Source organism: Ursus maritimus, unplaced genomic scaffold (assembly GCF_017311325.1).
Source record: "Ursus maritimus isolate PB19 unplaced genomic scaffold, ASM1731132v1 scaffold_3, whole genome shotgun sequence".
NCBI classification, from domain to species: Eukaryota; Metazoa; Chordata; class Mammalia; order Carnivora; family Ursidae; genus Ursus; species Ursus maritimus.
The window spans coordinates 58,049,741-58,068,680 of NW_024425563.1; the positions used below are offsets into that span (position 1 = coordinate 58,049,741).

General features: G+C 33.1%; 1 protein-coding gene across 1 annotated transcript in view; it reads left to right on the top strand.

The window, feature by feature from the left end:
- AGMO (alkylglycerol monooxygenase) overlaps window positions 1-18,940 on the top strand; it is a 370,563-nt gene that overhangs the window by 206,748 nt on the left and 144,875 nt on the right. Inside the window, exons 11-12 of the mRNA XM_008686354.1 lie at window positions 1,547-1,629; window positions 10,806-10,911. Of these exons, the coding sequence (XP_008684576.1) occupies window positions 1,547-1,629; window positions 10,806-10,911 (189 nt within the window). The remainder of the gene's footprint in view (window positions 1-1,546; window positions 1,630-10,805; window positions 10,912-18,940) is intronic.

The following is an 18,940-nucleotide window of genomic DNA, read 5'->3' on the forward strand; positions in this document are numbered from 1 at the left end:
CTAAAACATTCTGGTGTCCACTGAGCTTTCCCTCTTACATCTGATACCTAGCTCTGTCCCCATATCCCGAAACATTCTGATACTTTTTAGTCATATTGTTGATTACTCATCAATACTTGTCTACTAAACTATTGCTTTGTTTTAAATCCCTGTCAATTCTGGCCATCCAGGCATATGGTGGTGTATAGGGAGGTGTTGTAAGTTGGCCATGAGGTCAGGGTTGATTTATAAGGAGGTGTGGAGCTGGGGTACTGGATGTGAACAGCAGTTGCAGTTGGTAGCTTTTGCTTACTGTTTGTAACTTTGGACAGATGCAATTTTTGTAGGAGTATATATTAGTTAATATTGAGTTGAAATTACCTCTTGTGATTTCATTAAAAGTAAAGAGAAAGACTGCATCATGTTTTGATCACTGTTTTAGCCACTTTGTTGTATCACACTTCTGGTGTTCTCATTAAGGTGAAACATAAACACCATCAGTGTGATACAACAAAGTGGCTAAAATTGTGATCACAACATGATGCAAACACTCTTTCTGTAGGGGAATCAGTCAGGAGGATGTGTATCCAACTTTTTGCTTTTACTGATCCACTTTTAAACTAAAGCAGTATTCATCTACCCTAAATAGCAGCTATATAACCTCGGCTTAGATCTCTGCGCCTGTCCCCTTTAAGTTTGTTGCTCATATTTATCCACCATTGCCACACTCTGAGGTCAGGAAGGTATATTTTACATTTCAGAGGCATCGTTTACTTCTGTGTGATGATGGAAAAGTTACTTAATCCTTTGGTTCCCAGTTTGTTTGTTTTTCCATATAAGAAGGAGGTATAATGATACCTTATCTGTAAGGTTGTAGGGACTATAAAAAGATTGAAGTATACGAAACATATAATGTGGAAAGTATAAAATAGTAGATTTTCAATAAACATTATTATTAAGTTTTTACATGAAAACAAGATGCATAATTTATAATTATGATGAAAATATGTTCTTTAACAATAACTCAAGAGATAATTTTTGACATGTACATATGAACCTGTAGATTTCATCAAATATGAGTATGTATTTGTACAGTATGTTCCATTTATGTGTTTGTACTCATAAGCACATTCTCCTTTAAATATTTTCTGTATTAAAAACAGCTTTGGGTTTGAAACCACAAAGAATCAGTGATATTAAAAATAGCTATCGGAATGTGCTATTTATTCATAAAAATGTAAGTGATTTCTCCATATGTGAGGACATAGGTGTTTCAAAGAATTATGAAAGTCAAAACTATAAAGGAGAATTTTTAGAAAGAACACTTTAAGCAAAAATATCTCTGTGGAAGTGTCTAATTCATTTTCTAAGTGTCCAGGAAGATAATTAAATGACATTAGGAAAACCAAAATGTCCTTTGTGTATTCACCCTTTTTAAAAAATGTTAGTGACAAATGGGGTAATAGAAAATAAAATTTGAGGCTGGTTTTCTTGACAGCTTTGAATTCTGATGTTCTTTTTGATAACCCTCCTTAAGAATTTATTGGTCTCTGTGTTTCTTTGACAGGCACTATCACAGGTTACACTCCTTCTGAGGGTTGGCTTCATTATCCTGACTTTGACCTCCATTGGATTTCTTCTGGATCAAAGGCAAGAAGTAAAATTCTTTCATTTTATGTAGTTTTATAATGTTATTTTAAAAATATATGTGAACTTTGATATTCATCAAACATTCCTTATTAAAAACAACGTTAAAAGTATAACTTCATGATATTTTAAATTAAACAGCGTGGCAGTTTATCTAATTTTTAAAATCAAGGGTGCATTTTAAATTCAAGCCTTTTAAATGCAGCTTAGATTTTTAAGGTTACTAAAGAAAACCTATAAATGTAATGAGTAATTTGGCAAAACATGGACCATAACTCTGAGTACTTAATAAAATATGAAACATATTTGAGTACTTTTACTTTGCCATTGAACACTTCACAATATGTGCCAGAATGTATATATACTGTGTACTTAAAGTTTATGTCCTTTCCCTCACACAACATATTTAAAGAAACTTGTATTAAATACCACCCTAAGGAGGACATGTATTACATGGAGCACTGGGTGTTATATGTAAGCAATGAGTCATGGAACACTAAATCAACAACTAATGATGTACTGTATGGTGACTAACATAAAATAAATAAATAAATAAATAAAATAAATACTACTCTAGCCAGAAAATATATTCACCTGTACAATTTCAAAATGCTTTTATGGCAGGAAGTTTATAGAAAAATACCTATTCACTATTGCTTAGTATTTATCAAGCATTGATATTAATACCAATACCAATATTTATGCAGTTAATATGTGCCATGGAATATGTTATTAATTCTTACAACAATGCTCTGAGATAAGAATTACTATAAAGCCCATTTTACAGATGGAGAAAATCAGACAGATAGTAAGAGATAGAACAGAACACAAACCCAAGCAATGTGATGCCTGAATTCACATATTATAGAATTTACATACATTGTAGCTTTGTGAAAAAATTCCAAAAAAAAAAAAAAAAAACTTAGTCATTCTTGAGATTTGATCTTTGTTGTAGTATAATTGTTTATCAAGTAGCATTCCTTTCAGGAAATTGTACATACAAAAGTCCAGAAAACATACACTTAATTTATGTCAATGGTATGTTACTTTCCCAAGGAAAGCTTAATGGATGTTCTGGAATAGCAACAGATTCTGGAGTTTTATCAGGATCCAAATCATCAAGTTAGAAATGAACCTACTAAAAACAGAAAAAAATTTTCCCAAGTGAAAGAAAAGGATAAGTCCACAGCCAGAGATCTAAGTCAAAGTGATATAAATAACATGCCTGATGGGGTATTTAAAGCAATGATCATAAGGATACTCACTGTACTTGAGAAAAGAGTGGAAGACACCAGAGAGACAGAGATAAAAATGAACCAATTAGAGATGAAGAGTGCAGTAAGTGAGATTAGGAACATGCTTGATGCAATGAACAGCAGACTGGAAGAAGCAGAGGAACAAGACCTAAAAGATAGAGTAATAGAAAGTAATCAAGCTGAACAAAGGAGAGAAAAAAGAATTATGCAAAAGGAGATTAGACTTAGGAAACTCAGTGACTCCATCAAATGCAATAACATTAGCATTATAGGAGTCCCTGAAGAAGAGGGAAAAAAAGGAGGCAGAAAATGTATTTGAAGAGAAAATATCTGAAAACTTCCCTAATCTGGGAAAGGAGATAGATATCCAGATCCAAGAGGCACAGAGAACTCCCAAAAAATCAATGAAAGCAGATTCACACCAAGACATATAATTAAAATGGCAAGATATAGTGATAAAGAAAAAAAAAAAAAAAAAAAAAAAAAAAAGCAACAAGAAAAAAAGACAGTTACATACAAGGGAAACCCCATAAGGCTATCAGAGGATTTTTTAGCAGAAACTTTCCAAGCCAGTAGAGAGTGGCATGATATATTCAAAATGCTGAATGGGAAAAATCTGTAGTCAAGAATGATCTATCCAGAAAGGTTATCATTCAGAATAGAAGGAGAAATAGAGTTCCCCAGACAAACAAAAACTAAAGTAATTCATGACCACTAAACCAGCCCTGCAAGAAATTTATTATTTGAGTGGGAAGGAAAGACCAACAGTGACAGTACTAAGGTGGGAAACATGAAAGTGGTAAAAATGAATATTTTTGTAAAATTTCAGTCAAGTACCTCAAAAAATAAATAAAATAAAATAAAATAAAATAAAATAAAATAACACCAAATACTTAAAGCATGGGGAGGAGAGGAGTATAGAAAGAATGGGTTCAAATTTAAATGACCATCAAATTAATACAGATTGCTGTATGCAAAAGATATTAAATACAAACCAAATGGTAACCACAAATCAAAAATCGCTAATAAATATGCAAAAAATAAAAAGAAATCCAAATATATCACTAAAGAAAACTAGCAAACCATTAAACAGATAAGAAAGGATCAGAGAAAATCTTCAGAAATAACCACGAAACAGGTAATATAATGGCAATAAATACATATCTATCAGTAATTACTTAAATGTAGATGGACTAAAGACAATCAAAGGACCTAGAGTGACAAAATAGATTTTTAAAAAAGAGACCCATCTATATGCTGATTAGAAGAGACTCATCTCAGAACTAAAAATACCTGCAGGTTGAAGTGAAGAAATGGAGATACATTTATCATGTGAATGGGTGTCAAGGGAAAGCCTGAGTAGCAATTCTTATATTGGAGAAAATAGACTTCAGATCAAGACTTTAACAAGAGACAAAGAAGGGCCCTATATAATAAAAAAAAGGGGACAATCCAACGAGATATAACAGTCATAAATATTTATGCACCCAACATGGGAGCACCCAAATACATAAAATAGTTAATAAAGGAACTAATTGATAAAAATATAATTATAGTAGGGGACTTTAATGCTCCACTTACATCAATAGGTCATCTAAATTGAAAATCAGTTGAAACAGTGGCTTTGAATGACACACCAGATGGGTTTAACAGATATATTCAGAACATTCCATCCTAAAATGGCAGAATACATATTCTTTTCAGGTGCACATGGAATGTTCTCCAGAATAGATCACATATTAGGCCACAAAACAAACCTCAATAAATTGAAAAAGAATGAAATCATACCTTTTCTGGCCACAATGCTATGAAACTAGAAGTCAACCACAAAATAAATAAATAAATAAAATCTGGAAAGAACACAAATACATGGACATTAAATAACATGCTACTAGACAATGAATAGATGAACTAGGAAATAAAAGAAAAAAATCAAAAAGCACATGGAAAGAAATGAAAATGAAAACACAACAGTTCAAGACCTTTGGGATGCAGCAAAAGCAATCCTAAAAGAAAAGTTTACAGCAATACAGGCTTACCTCAAGAAGCGAGAAAAATCTCAACTAAACAGCTTAACCTTACAATTAAAGGAGCTAGACAAGGAACAAGACAAAACCTAAAAACATAAGAGGGAAAGGATAATGAAGATTAGAGCTGAAATGAATGATCTAAAAACTTAAAAACAATGGAACAGATCAATGAAACCAGGAGCTGGTTCTTTGAAAAATCAATAAAATTGATAAACCTTTAGCCAGGCTTATCAAGAAAAAAAGAAAAGGATTCAAGTAAACAATATTACAAATGAGAAAGGAGAAATAACAACCTAAACCACAGAAATACAAACAATTATAAAAGAATATTATGAAAAACTATATGCCAACAAATTCGCCAACCTAGAAGACATAGATAAATTCCTAGGACCATATAACCTATCAAAACTGAAACAGGAAGAAATAGAAACTTTTAACAGACTGATAACCAGAAAAGAAATTGAATCAGTAATCGAAAAATTCCCACCAAACAAAAGTCCAGGACTAGGTGGTTTCTGAGGAGAATTATACCAAACATTTAGAGAAGAGTTATTACCTATTCTTCTCAAACTATTGCAGAAGATAGAGGAGGAAGGAAAACTTCCCAACTCTTCCTATGAGGTCAGTAATACCCTGATTCCAAAACCAGATAAGGACCCCACCAAAATAGAGAACTACAGGCCAATATCTCTGATGAACATAAATTCAAAAATCCTCAACAAAAATACTGGAAACTCAGTCCAAAAATACATTAAAAAGAATGTTCACTGGGATGAAGTGAGGCTTATTCATGGTTGCAAGGGTGGTTCAATATTCACAAGTTGATCAACATGATATATCACATCAGTAAGAGGAAGGATAAGAACCAAATGATATTTCAATAGAGGCAGAAAAAGCATTTGACAAAGTACATCTATTCAAGTTAAAAAAAAAAAAAAGCCTCAATAAAATAGGAATAGAGGGAACATACCTCAACATCATTGAGGCCATATACAAAAGACCCACAGCTAATGTAATCTTCAATGGAGCAAAACTGAGCTTTTCATGTAAGGTCAAGAAAATGACAAGGATGTCCACTCTCACCACTTTTATTCAATGTAGTACTGGAAGTCTTAGCCACAGCAATTAGATAACAAAAAGAAATAAAAGGCATCTAAATTGGTAAGAAAGAAGTAAAACTTTCACAATTTGCAGATGATAAGATACTCTATATAGAAAACCCTAGATTCCACGAAAAAGCTTCTGGAACCGATAAACAAATTCAGTAAAGTCACAGGATATAAAATCAATATACAGAAATCTGTTGCGTTCCTATACGCCAATAATGAAGCAGCAGAAAGAGAAATTAAGAAAACATTTCCATTTACAATTGCATCAGAAATAATAAAGTACCTAGGAATAAACCTAATCAAAGACGTGAGAGACCTGTATTCTGAAAACTGTAAAACACTGAGGAAAGGAATTAAAGATGACAGAAAGAAATGGAAAGATATTCTATGCTCATGGATTGGAAGAACAAATATTGTTAAGATGTCTACTCAAAGCAATTCACACATTCACTGCAATCCCTGTCAAAATACGAACATTTTTTTTTTAAATAGAACTAGAACAAACAATCCTAAAATTTATAAGGAACCACCAAAGACACTGAAGAGCCAAAGCAATCTTGAAAAGCAAAGCTGGGGGCATCACAATTTTGGACTTCATGTTATATTACAGAGCTTTAGTGATCAAAACAGTATGGTTGGGCACAAAAATAGATACATAGTTCAGTAGAACAGAATAGAAAACCCAGAAATAAGCCCACAATTATATGGCCAATTAATCTTTAACAAAGCATGAAAGAATATCCAATGGGAAAAAAAAAAGTCTATCTCTTCAATAATGGTGTTGGAAAAACCGGTCAGCTACATGCAAAAAATGAAACTGGACCACTCTCTTACACCATACACCAAAAGTAAATTCAAAATAGATAAAAACTTAAATGTAAGACCCAAAACTACAAAAATCCTGGAAGAGAACTCAGGTAGTAACTTCCCTGACATGGGCCATAGCAACTGTTTTTAGTTAGGTCCCTTGAAGCAAGGGAAATAATAGCAAAAATAAACTGTTAGGACTACATCAAAATAAAAAGCTTCTGCATACAAAGGAAATAATCAACAAAACTAAAGTTAACTTATGGAATGGGAGAATATATTTGCAAATAATATATCCAATAAAGGGTTAGTATCCAGAATACATGAAGAACTTATAAAACTCAACACCCAAAAAACAGTCCAATTAAAAAATGAGCAGAAGACATGAGCAGTTATTTCTCCAAAGACATCCAGATGGCCAACAGACACATGAAAAGATGCTTATTATTACTATGATCCGGGAAATGCAAATCAAAACTACAATGTGATACCACCTCACGTCTATCAGAATGGCTAAAATCAACATGAGAAACAACAGGTGTTGATGGGGATTTGGAGAAAAAGGAAACCTCCTGCATTGTTCATGGGAATGCAGACAGTAAATGCACTGCTAGGTATTTAACCAAAGAATAAAAAAGCACTAATTCAGAGAGATACATGCACCCCTATGTTTATAGCAGCATTATTTACAACAGCCAAGATATGGAAGCAGCTCAAGAAATGTCCTTGATTGATGAATGGATAAGGAAGATGACATATATATATATAAAGTAATGTATGTTTTATATATAATGTATAATATAATATATCACTATATTATTCCATCATAAAAAAGAATGAAATCTTGCCATTTGCAATGACATGGATGGAGCTAGAGTGTAAGTCAGTCAGAGAAAGACAAATACCATATTATCTCACTCATGTGGAATTAAGAAAGCAAAACAAATGAGCAAAGGGGGAAAAAAAGAGATAGGAAGAGAGTTAAACCAAAAAACGGACTCTTAACTATAGAGAACAGCAGATAGTGACTAGAGGGGACGGGGGCGATGGGGGGATGGGTGAAATAGGTGATGGAGACTAAGGAGCACACTTGTGATGTGCTCCAGGTGATGTATGGAATTCTTGAATCATGATATTGTACCCATGAAACTAACATAGTACTATGTGTTAACTAACTGAAATTAAGATAAAAACTTAAATGAGTAAAACATCTCTTTAAAACGCTATCAAATAATTGAATTATTATGAAAAATAACTAAATAACTAAATAAATGGAGAGATGACTATATTCATAGATTAGAATGCTCAGTATTATAAAGATTATAATTTCTCACCAAATCGATTTACATATTTAATACAGTTGCAATTAAAATTGTAAAAGGTTTCTTCTTGGTATTTGGTAGGCCCTTTCTAAGATATATGTATGTGGAAATGCAATGGGCCTGTATTAGCCAACACAGTTTTGAGGTTAAAAAAAAAAAAAATGGCAGTAGTTGCTGTACTGGCTGTCAAGATTTATTATAAAGCTACAGTAATTAGACATGCTTTATTGACACGAAGATTAGAACAGAGAACCTAGAAACAGATCTATGTGCATATATATATATACTTGATTTGTGACAAAGGTATCCCTGCAGAGCTGTGGGAAAAGGCTGTCATTTCAATAAATGGTCTTGGAAACATTGGATTTCCACATAGGAATAAGAAAAATAAACTTGACAAATATTTCACATCATAAAAAGTTAATTCTGGGGTCAGGAGCTTATAGATTTAAAAGTGAATGGAAAACTAATATAGATTCCAGCAAATAGCATAGTAACATATCTCTATAACCTTAGAGTAGGTAAAATATTAAATGGTACACAAAAATCCGTAATCATAAAGCTAAAATTGATTAATTAGACTATAATAACTTTAAGAAAATTAATTCTTCAATAATTAACTCTCATTAAGATAGTAAAACATAAAACCTTCAAATAGAAATGCTATTTGCAAATTTTGTGAGTAGCAAACACCTTTTGACTAAAAGTATTGACAGTCCCTATTGACGAAATGCTTACACACTGAAGGGAGAATTTATATTGTGGTATCTAATTTGAAAGACTGAAAATTTTACTAAATTTGAACATACATATCATATTACCTGGAGTCCAAAGGCATGTAAAAGAATGTTCAGACAGCATCTTTCATAATGAACAAATGCTGCCAACAATCCAAATGTCCTTTACGAGGTGAATGGATGCATGGATATTGGTATCTTTACACAGTGGAGTGCTCTACAAGAGTGAAAAGAATGAACTGCTGCTACATGCAACATCATAGGTGTATCTCATTAACAACACTAAATGGAAGATGGTAGGTGCAAAAACTGCATACAATATAATCCCATTTATAAAAAGTAAAAAAGAAAAAGAGAGATACAATAATTTTTAAGAATTTATGCTAATGTGGTAAAAATATTAATTTAAAAAGGAGAAAAAGGATAAGATTACTCTAGAAGGGTAGTTATTCTTTCTCAGGTAGAAGGAACATGGAAATATTGAGGAGGTAAGAGTTATCTTTAGGGGTGCTGATACTGAGTGGTGGTTACAAGGTTATTTATTTGTTAAAAGTCATCAATGCATATTTCTGTTATAGATATTATTTATTTATATAAATTTACGTATTTTGTATAAATATAAATATATATTTATAAATATATTTATATAAATAAATTTATATTTATAATAATTGTATAGTAATATATAAGTATTTTTATAATTATTATATTTTATATATTTATATGTACATTTCATTTCACAATATAAAATATTAAAAAGTAAAGCATAGACCATAATTAATAAAAATTGTGTTTCAAAATAGAAATTTTTTTTTCTGTTGGAAATTACCCAGATATTGATTTTTTAGAAAACTAGTTTATACTAATTATGTAGCATTATTTGACAAGGTGAAAAATTTTAATATGTCATTCACAAAAAGATAAGTCACATTACCTGAATGCAAACAAACCAGAAACTATTACCCTGTTTTAACTGAGTTTAAAGTACTTGAAAAAAAATGTTCTCTTTTTTGTATAAAAATGTCATATTCAATTTTAAAGAAAGTCATAATTAGTAGATGCAGAAGGAATATTTGAGTTAAATATATTTAGATTTTCTATACATTCTCTTTATACCTCTATATTCTAAATTAACTAAATAATATATTTGTATTATGACATTAATTCAAGAATATTTAAATTAGAAAATTCACCTGTCATAACAATACTACTTATCTGTTACAAAAATATTAGATGAATATGTATGAAGCTTCTTTTAAGCTGATAAAGTAGCTGTTCATTCCTATTATTACAAGATAATTTATAAATGCTCACCTGTACATGACATTCAGTGCTGTTTCAAATACATAAACATGCTTATTTTACTTATTCTAGAATTTGAATTTTAAGAATACCGTATATACAAAAATATTCATCCCAAAATAATTAATAAAGGTCTATAATTATGCCACCTACCATATTAGGCATAATCACATATTAACCATTTTCCCAATATTTCAGAAATCGACAATTCATGATTTTAGAGCAGTAACTGTATTAGTCCTTATAGGCCATTTTTATATGAATGAAGTATAAAGGTATTGAGTGAGTGACAGGAGTCTTGTTTACTTTAAATCCTAGAAATTTAGTTGTTAATATTTTATTTATTAGCTGAAAGTATGCTTCACCCTAACTCATCAAAGCTCAAACTGAGCAATACATTGTTTTAAAGAACAGATTTTCTTTTGAAAGATGCATTTTATTTCTTAGCTTAATGGCTGTTTTCAAACAGCTTCAGAGACAAATGCTCTTCAAATACGTAAAAATACTGTGTATTTCTTGAAAATTAGAAGAAATGTGTATCACTATATCTATTATAACATGTAAACATAGAAAGAGCATATTTAAAGCTAATAGGTGTTAATGACATTTATTTCAGACCTAAGGCAGCTATTCTGGAAACTGTCCGTTGCTTGGGATTCCTAATGTTGTATAGATTTGGTCATCTGAAGCCTTTCATTCCTTCTTTGTCATTTGCTTTTGAGGTAAGACATTTGTTTTAGGTGGCTGTAGTAGGATTATACATCTATGGTGTATTTAATCCATTCATTTAACAATGTTTTTGTCTGTTTTGTGACTAGTACTTGTGGGAAACCTACCTATTCACCTACTTACCATACCGTATTAATTGTGTCACCTGGAGCCAGTTAATATTGTTGAGTTTCAGCTTTCTGGTCTTTAAGTTTGGATTGATATCATTGTAACCTCATAGAATTGCTGGACGAGTTATATTGCATGCTGTTTATAAAGAAAAATTAGGCCACATAGTTGGTTTTCGGCAAGTAAACAAATTACAAAAAGTTCTTGGCAGAGACTCTTCCATTTGGGATTTTTCCTTTTAGGCTTTTAAGGTAAAAATTTGATTAAAATGTCTTATCAATTACCCACAAGAGGTGATGATTCTATAGAAATAAAACCACTGATTCTATAGAAATAAAACCACAGATTTTTCTACAACTGAAAATTATAAGTTATAATTTAACCTTCTGTAATGATTAAAACGTATCTTCCAAGAACTTCCAAAATTTTGGGGGTATATGTTTATTATTTCAGATCTTAGAAAATGGTTAAAAAAATTTTTATCCTCATCACTGAACTTTTAATGCACATGGTTTTATTCTTTTAAATGAAGGGTTATATCACTTAACTTTGGTGCCGAGCAGCCTGTCAACATGCCCAGAATATGCAATATTTAACCTTATTTAAACCTGAAACATAAAAGCAAACATTTTACCAGCATCAGTGGAAAGTCTAAAACAGGCACTTTTATAATTTAGTAATGTTAGTAAATTGAAACAAACTCTTTGGGAAACAATTTGGTGCTACCATACAAGGCATATGAGTCTAAAAATGAGGGAGGAGAGCTTTATATGTACAAATGTATATATTATATATATGTAAATATATCTGGAAAGATAAATATGAATTTAATATATGGTTGCTTATGGGAAGGCAAATTGTGTGACTAGGAGAAAGAAATATGGGGAAGATTTTCTTAACATTAAGTTAATATCCTTTACTACCTTTGAAATCTCAACACCACCTGAAGATATTTATTATTTTTAAAGTCATGTAAATTTAAGAAATGAGGCATAAAATGTTACTATCAGGATACTAGCTATCATCTAATCTAAATATATTTTGCATTTAAATGGGCACTAAATAAAAGTTTATATAATGGGTACTTATATTGTTTCTTGAGATTACAACCTAAACAAAACAAAATGAAGAAACATAAATTACGCATACTTAATAAAATTTGGAAATATACATGCCAAAAAAAATAAAATATTGAAATCAAAGAAAAGCATTTTCATAATCTAATGAGGGAAGATATTGTAATTAAAGGTATGAAAGAAGATAATTCCATTTAATAAATCTACTTTTGGGTATACTATAATAGTTCATCTTAAATGCTCCAGAAGCAAACAGAGAATATTTGTTCTTTAAGGTAGGCATGTTATAAACAAGTGGGAATGTAGGATTATAGAACCACATTGCATTTGGGGTTCTCTGATGATGGGATAGTGGAGGCCAGTGTAGTGTGTCCAACTTTTGAACCTGATGAATTCTAGTGGTGAGATGTTATCCATTTACTTATTTTAGTCAGTAGGTGAATGTGAATGGCTAAGATGACCTTTGAAGCCACATTGAATTTTATTTCTAACTCAGAAACTTACTAGTTTTTGTCAGCTTAAATATTCTTTCCCTTGTGTTCCTTGTCTATAAATGGATGAAGTAATAAAATCTATCTGATAGAATTTTGAGGATTAAAAGAGAATCTGTGTAAGAGATTTAAGCACACTGCTTAACATACAGTACATGCTCAAGATGCTTAGATGTCATTATTATTATCATTTTATATGAAATGAAAGATCCGTTGGAATAATTCTTTGGTTTGTCTCAGAATCCAAAAGTCAAGTTTGGGAACAACTGGCATGGAGGAGCAAATAATGTTGAACCTAAAAGTCATGATTATGAATTCTTGGTCTAATGCTGACTCTATGACTTTAGACTCTGTGCCTCAGGTTGTTTACCTATAAAATAGGTTTGATGAGAGTTAATGTGCACTGAAATTTCACTGTATTATAAATGCCTTACTCCTATTACTTCATTTAATCTTCATATCAGTGTAATGGTGTGTAGCTACTATTATTATCTTTATAATAAAAAATTGAGTTACAGAGAGATTGAAAATTTGTCTGAATTAACATAACTAATAAGTGAACAAGTCAGGATACAAACTCAGTCTGACACTGTAACTCTTGATTACCTAGCAACATTTTCTTCCTTGTGATAATAGCAATACTCATCCACCTCGAGTTATTTAGATAAAAAATACAGTTGCAATGTAGCAAAAGTACTTTGAAAAATGTAAAGACCAAAAAATAAATAAATAAAAAAGGTCTTATCGATTTGACTGCAAAAACGTTTTGAAAAGACTAGTGGCTTCAATAACTTACCTCCGAATTATCTTTAGCTCATGATTCAAGGGAGAGAAGACGTAATGGCAAAATCTTTTAGGCTGCTCACCTACTCTTTCCAGAACCTGTTCCTGTCCACGTAGGCACACAGACAGCCGATTCTTCAAGAGTAAACATTGACTGTGATTTGCCACTAAAACATTTCCTTAACATGGTGTGTTAATACTATCTACATACATGGTTTGGTGCAAAAATTTAGTGACACAAAGGGTAGCACATAGGAAGCACCTAATACATTTTAGTTAATATCCTTATTCATATTACTATCAGTATTCTATATTATAATTTAAAATATTGTTGCTATTATTTTTAAAGTATTATCATCATCATTATTATTAACCATTGAATTTCCATTGGTAAAACTGAACATGTCTTTTCCAACCGGAGGTCAATAACTAAATTAGCTATTATTAAAATACTTGTATTTTAATATCAACATTTACCTGTGAAGCAGTCTTTTCTTCTACTTCTTTGTAGAATTCAAAAGAAGTGTAAATTACTAGTTATCTATTCTTATGTTCTTAATTTAAATTCAAAATTTAAAAAACTAGTTACCAGTTCTTATATTCTTAATTGTGAATTTTGTATTTGTGTTTTCCTCACATTAGAACTTTATGTAAATTTTTACTATTTATCATGCTATTAATAGAACTAATTGTTTGCCCCACATACGGAGGATAGAAACCTAATAAATGGCCTCACTGACTACATTCAATAGGAATCAGGGATGATTATAAGGACACAATGTTCTCATCATTTTTGTTTGAAGCTATCATTAGAATCAGTGTCATTGAAGCAGTTAATCCCTTCTTTTATAAATTAATGTTGTATATATTGGCAACATCATCTTATAGCCCTGTGACTCTTCTCTATTTATCTAGAAGGCTGGTTGGAAGTTTTCTGTTGTAGTGCTTCATTATGTAAGTCAGATGCCATAGATTTGCACGGTAACCGTTTTCTGTACTACACATGCACTGCTGGCTACACTTACAGCTTTAAACACATACACATAATCACACACAGAATGGAAAATCGACCTTTAATTTTTTTTTTTTTTTTTTTTTTTTTTTTTACTTAGATTGTGAAGCAGTTCTTAGGTAATTACAATTCTGAGTCAGAAGCACAAAGTAGAATTTAAATTTGATCTGGTAACCTGTATGTGGAAGACTTATTCCCTTTAGCTTCTATCTACAAGAATGTGAAGTAAGAGAGTGGTGCTCAGACTATTTATAAATAGAATTAACTGCTATACAAATGCATAGTTGTTTATTTAGTGTGTGCAGTCGTTAGTCCATACCCTTGCATATTTCTTTAGCTAGATCACTTTATATTTTGACCACCAATTCATATACTTCTTTAAAAAGATTTTATTTATTTATTTATTTATTTATTTATTTATTTATTTAGAGAGCATGAGTGAGTGGGGGGTGTGGTGCGGAGGGAGAGGGAGAGAGAATCTCAAGCAGACTCCATGCTGAGCAGGCAGCCTGACATGGGACTCGATCTCATGACCCCAAGACCATGACCTAAGCTGAAACCAAGAGTCCCATGCTCAATCGACTGAACCACCCAGGGTATCTCTACCTTTTTTTTTTTTTTTTTACTTGCTTTTTCGTTCACAGGAAATTTTTTAAATTTTTAAAAATTTATTTTATTTTTTTTAAAGATTTTATTTATGTGAGAGAGTGCATGAGACAGAGCATGAGTGAGAGGAAGGAGGGGCAGGGGGAGAGGGAGAAGCAGACTCCCCATATGATAAGTTATACCAATAAATGCTCTTTCAGTGGATGCCAAACATTGTTCTCTAATTTCTCTAGGGGTGTATAGTTTTATAGAGGTGATAGGGCAATGGAAATGGTACTCCATGGAAGTTGTTGGGGATTAGAAAGGGCTTTACTGACCCAGTTTTCTATGTTATGATTCTGAACTTTATTATTTTTTTTAAGATTTAATTAATTTATTTATTTGAGAGAGAAAGAGAGATAGCAACGGAGAGAACATGAGCAGGGAGGAGAGGGAGAAGCAGGTTCTCCATTGAGTGGGAGCCCAACTCGGGGTTCGATCCCAGAACCCTGAGATCATGACCAGAGCTGAAGGCAGATGCTTAACCAACTCAGCACCCAGGCACCCCTATTTTTTATTTTTTTAAAGATGTTATTTATTTATTTGAGGGCAGGAGAGAAGAGCAGAAGGGGAGGGAGAGGCAGGCTCCCCAATGAGCAGGGAGCCTGATGTGGGGCTTGATCCCAGGACCTTGGGATCATGACCTCAGCCAAAGGCAGACGCTTAACCGACTGAGCCACCCAGGCACCCTTCATTCACAGGAAATTTGACAAAAAAATAGTCCCTTCATTTTTTCATTCATTCATTTCTCACTAACATACAGCACAGACATTTTTTTTTTTCTAGTAGCTCAAGTGTAATTTGTTCTTTCTAAGATGTGCCTGTGAACTTGTGGTTGATTTACTTTTATCGGTAGCTTTAAAAATGTCTAACTTGATTAGCCTTGAAAGGGAAGACAGCAAAATCAAAGATGAATAGCTATTTTTGATAAGTATACATGTATATAAGACAATGGGAAATACTTGTTTGCAAGTATTTTGATCCTATGCGAATTTTGTTTCATATAGTTTTTTAATTGAGAAGATAGTTAAGGTACTGTAGAAAGCATTGGCTTCGAAGTCACACAAAACTAAGTGTCATTCCCAGCTCTGCCAATTGGTTATGTGGTCTTCAGGAAGTTATCTAAAATAACCACAGCTTAGCTCCCTTATCATTGTTCCCTCAGCATAAAGGAGAATAAAAAATATAAAAATAAAAAAAAGGACTAAAGGAGATAGAGTTAGTAGAACCTAGCATTAATACCTGGTATGTAAGTAATAAGTATTATTCATAATAATTATATCCATGTATATTATAAACACATGTGCATACACAAACTACACACATTTAAAGTAATGTTTTTAAAACTAGGGCATTTAAAGCAATGAAAATATGAACCTGAAACTATCTGCTTATTAGTGACCAAATAATTTGAGTTGATTCCTAAGGAGCTTTTGGAATTTGAAGAATGACTTTAAATGTAGACAGAAATATTCTAAAATCTGATTTAAAGTTTTTAGTTTGTGTCATTAAATGAGAAGCACATCACTCCTAAATGGTAAGCCAGCTTGTGTCTGCTGAAGAGGTTCACAAGAGCTGGGTAGAATTTAGACAGGAAGAATTTGGGAGGAAGGTGGAGAGCACTGACTTAAGGGAGAGTACAATGAAAAGTCCAGAAGCAGGGGAGACCATGGATGACAGGAGCCTAGTAACAATAGCCCAAAGTGTGGATCCTGATAGGAGGTAAATAAATGCCCATGGAAGATAAGAACCAGCTTGCCTAATGCTTTCAATGGCAGGCAGAAACATTTATTCCACACTTACTGGAACACCTGCTCCAGTAAAAACAGAGCAAAAGCCCTGTCTTTGTGGAGATTAGCTTTTAATCAGTGTATTAATTTTTGATTGCTGTGTAACAAATTACCACAAATTTAGTGGCTTAAAACAACACACATTTATTATCTAACAGTTCCCGTGGGTCAGGAGGTCAGGCACAGTTTTGCTCAAAACTCCTTTCAGGGTCTCAAGAGGCTGCATTTAAGGTAAGTCTTGGCCAGATTGTGTTCTCATCTGGAGGTTCAACGACGGAAAAATCCACTTCCAAGCTCATTCACGTTGTTGACAGAACTCATTTCCTCACAGCTGTATGACTTAGGGCCCCAGCTTTTTGCTGGCTTTTGAATGGAGGCTGCTCTCAGGTGCTGGAGGCTGCCTTCAGGTCCATGCCACGTGGGCAGCCTCAGCATGGCTGCTTACTTCATCAAGGCCACGAGGAGAACTTCAAGAAGGGCTCAACCCCTCTTCTCAAGAGCTTTTAGCTGATTAAGCTAGGCTCCTCCAAGATAATCTCCTGTTTTATCAAAGGAAAAACAACTGATTTAGGACCCTAATTACAGCTACAAAATCCCTTCATCTATGCCATATTCTGTTGGCTAGAAGGAAGTTATAGGCCTCACCCATATTCCAGGGAAGGGATTGTACAGGCTAACGGCATAAACGGCAAGGGTGGGGATCTTGTGGCCACCCTAGTTTCTGTCTGCCACAGTTGGGGAGGATGCATACCATAACTTAGACAAATAATTATATATGTATACATGCATGGCTTAATAGGTAATGATAAGTACCACGTTAAAAAATAAATCCGGATGGAGGAGGCAAAATTTTTTAGAATGTGGTTCCCAAAGAAGGCTGGCGGCATTTCAGTTAAGACTTGACGTGAGGGCAAAAACCATGTGGATTCCTGGAGAAGAGCAGGTAAAAGCAACATAAGTGCAAAGGTACCAAGGCAGGGTGTGCCTATCATGTACATGAACACTTACACGTGTTTGGAATTGGGTAAGCAAGAGGGAAAGGGGTAGAAAATACAGTCAGAGCAGTAACAGGGGTCAGACCACATAGGCCAGGCCCTTTTGGTCATTGTAATTACCCATTTTACTCCAGGTAAAATGACCACCCTGGAGAGTTGGAGCAGAGGATGTGTATGAACTGAGTTATATTTTAAGATCACTTTGATGGCTGAGTTGAGGACAATGAAAGAGGGGTAAGAACAGGAGTTAGGACACTACTGTAAACATGAAGGTGAGAGAAGTTAGTGTCCCAGAGAACGTAGGAAGTTCAGGGAGCAATTTTAAAGTAGAAAAGGCAAGCTTTGCTCACAGGTCAGATGAGAAAATGAAAGAAAAGACAAAACACCCAAAAACAAAAAAGAGTTGAGAATGACTACCATGGTTCTAGTCTGAGAAAATCAAAGAATGGAGTTACCATGAACTAGGATGGGAAGAATCTGGAAGGAAAAGTTGAAAGTGGTAGTGGATCTCCAAGTTCAATTTTATTTGATGGGATTGTGTTTATTGATTTCATAGTTATCTTTTTGCTGATAGCATTCTTAATCTGTTTTGTACAAACAATTCAATGCAGAGAAGGTAGATGGGAAGAAAATACACCGACATTTTATGAGTGGTTGTGTTTATGTGTTGTGACTTGAATTTTTTACTTTGTGATTACTGAATTTTTTTTTTTAAGATTTTATTTATTTATTCGACAGACATAGAGACAGCCAGCGAGAGAGGGAACACAGGCAGGGGGAGTGGGAGAGGAAGAAGCAGGCTCCCAGCAGAGGAGGCTGATGTGGGGCTCGATCCCAGAACGCCGGGATTACGCCCTGAGCCGAAGGCAGACGCTTAACCGCTGTGCCACCCAGGCGCCCCAATGATTACTGAATTTTTTAATGAACATATATTACCTTTAATCCTACATCGTGAAATCTCTCTCTCTCTCTCTTTTTTTTTTTTTCCCCACCAGGTTTAGCTGTTCAGAGTTTTGTAATAGGAGTTAAGATGAATTATATAAAAGATATGTCTGGACAACCAGAGAAAAGTCAGAGCTTCAGTTAAAAACACTTGAATGCTGTTGGCAATGCCAGGGAGCA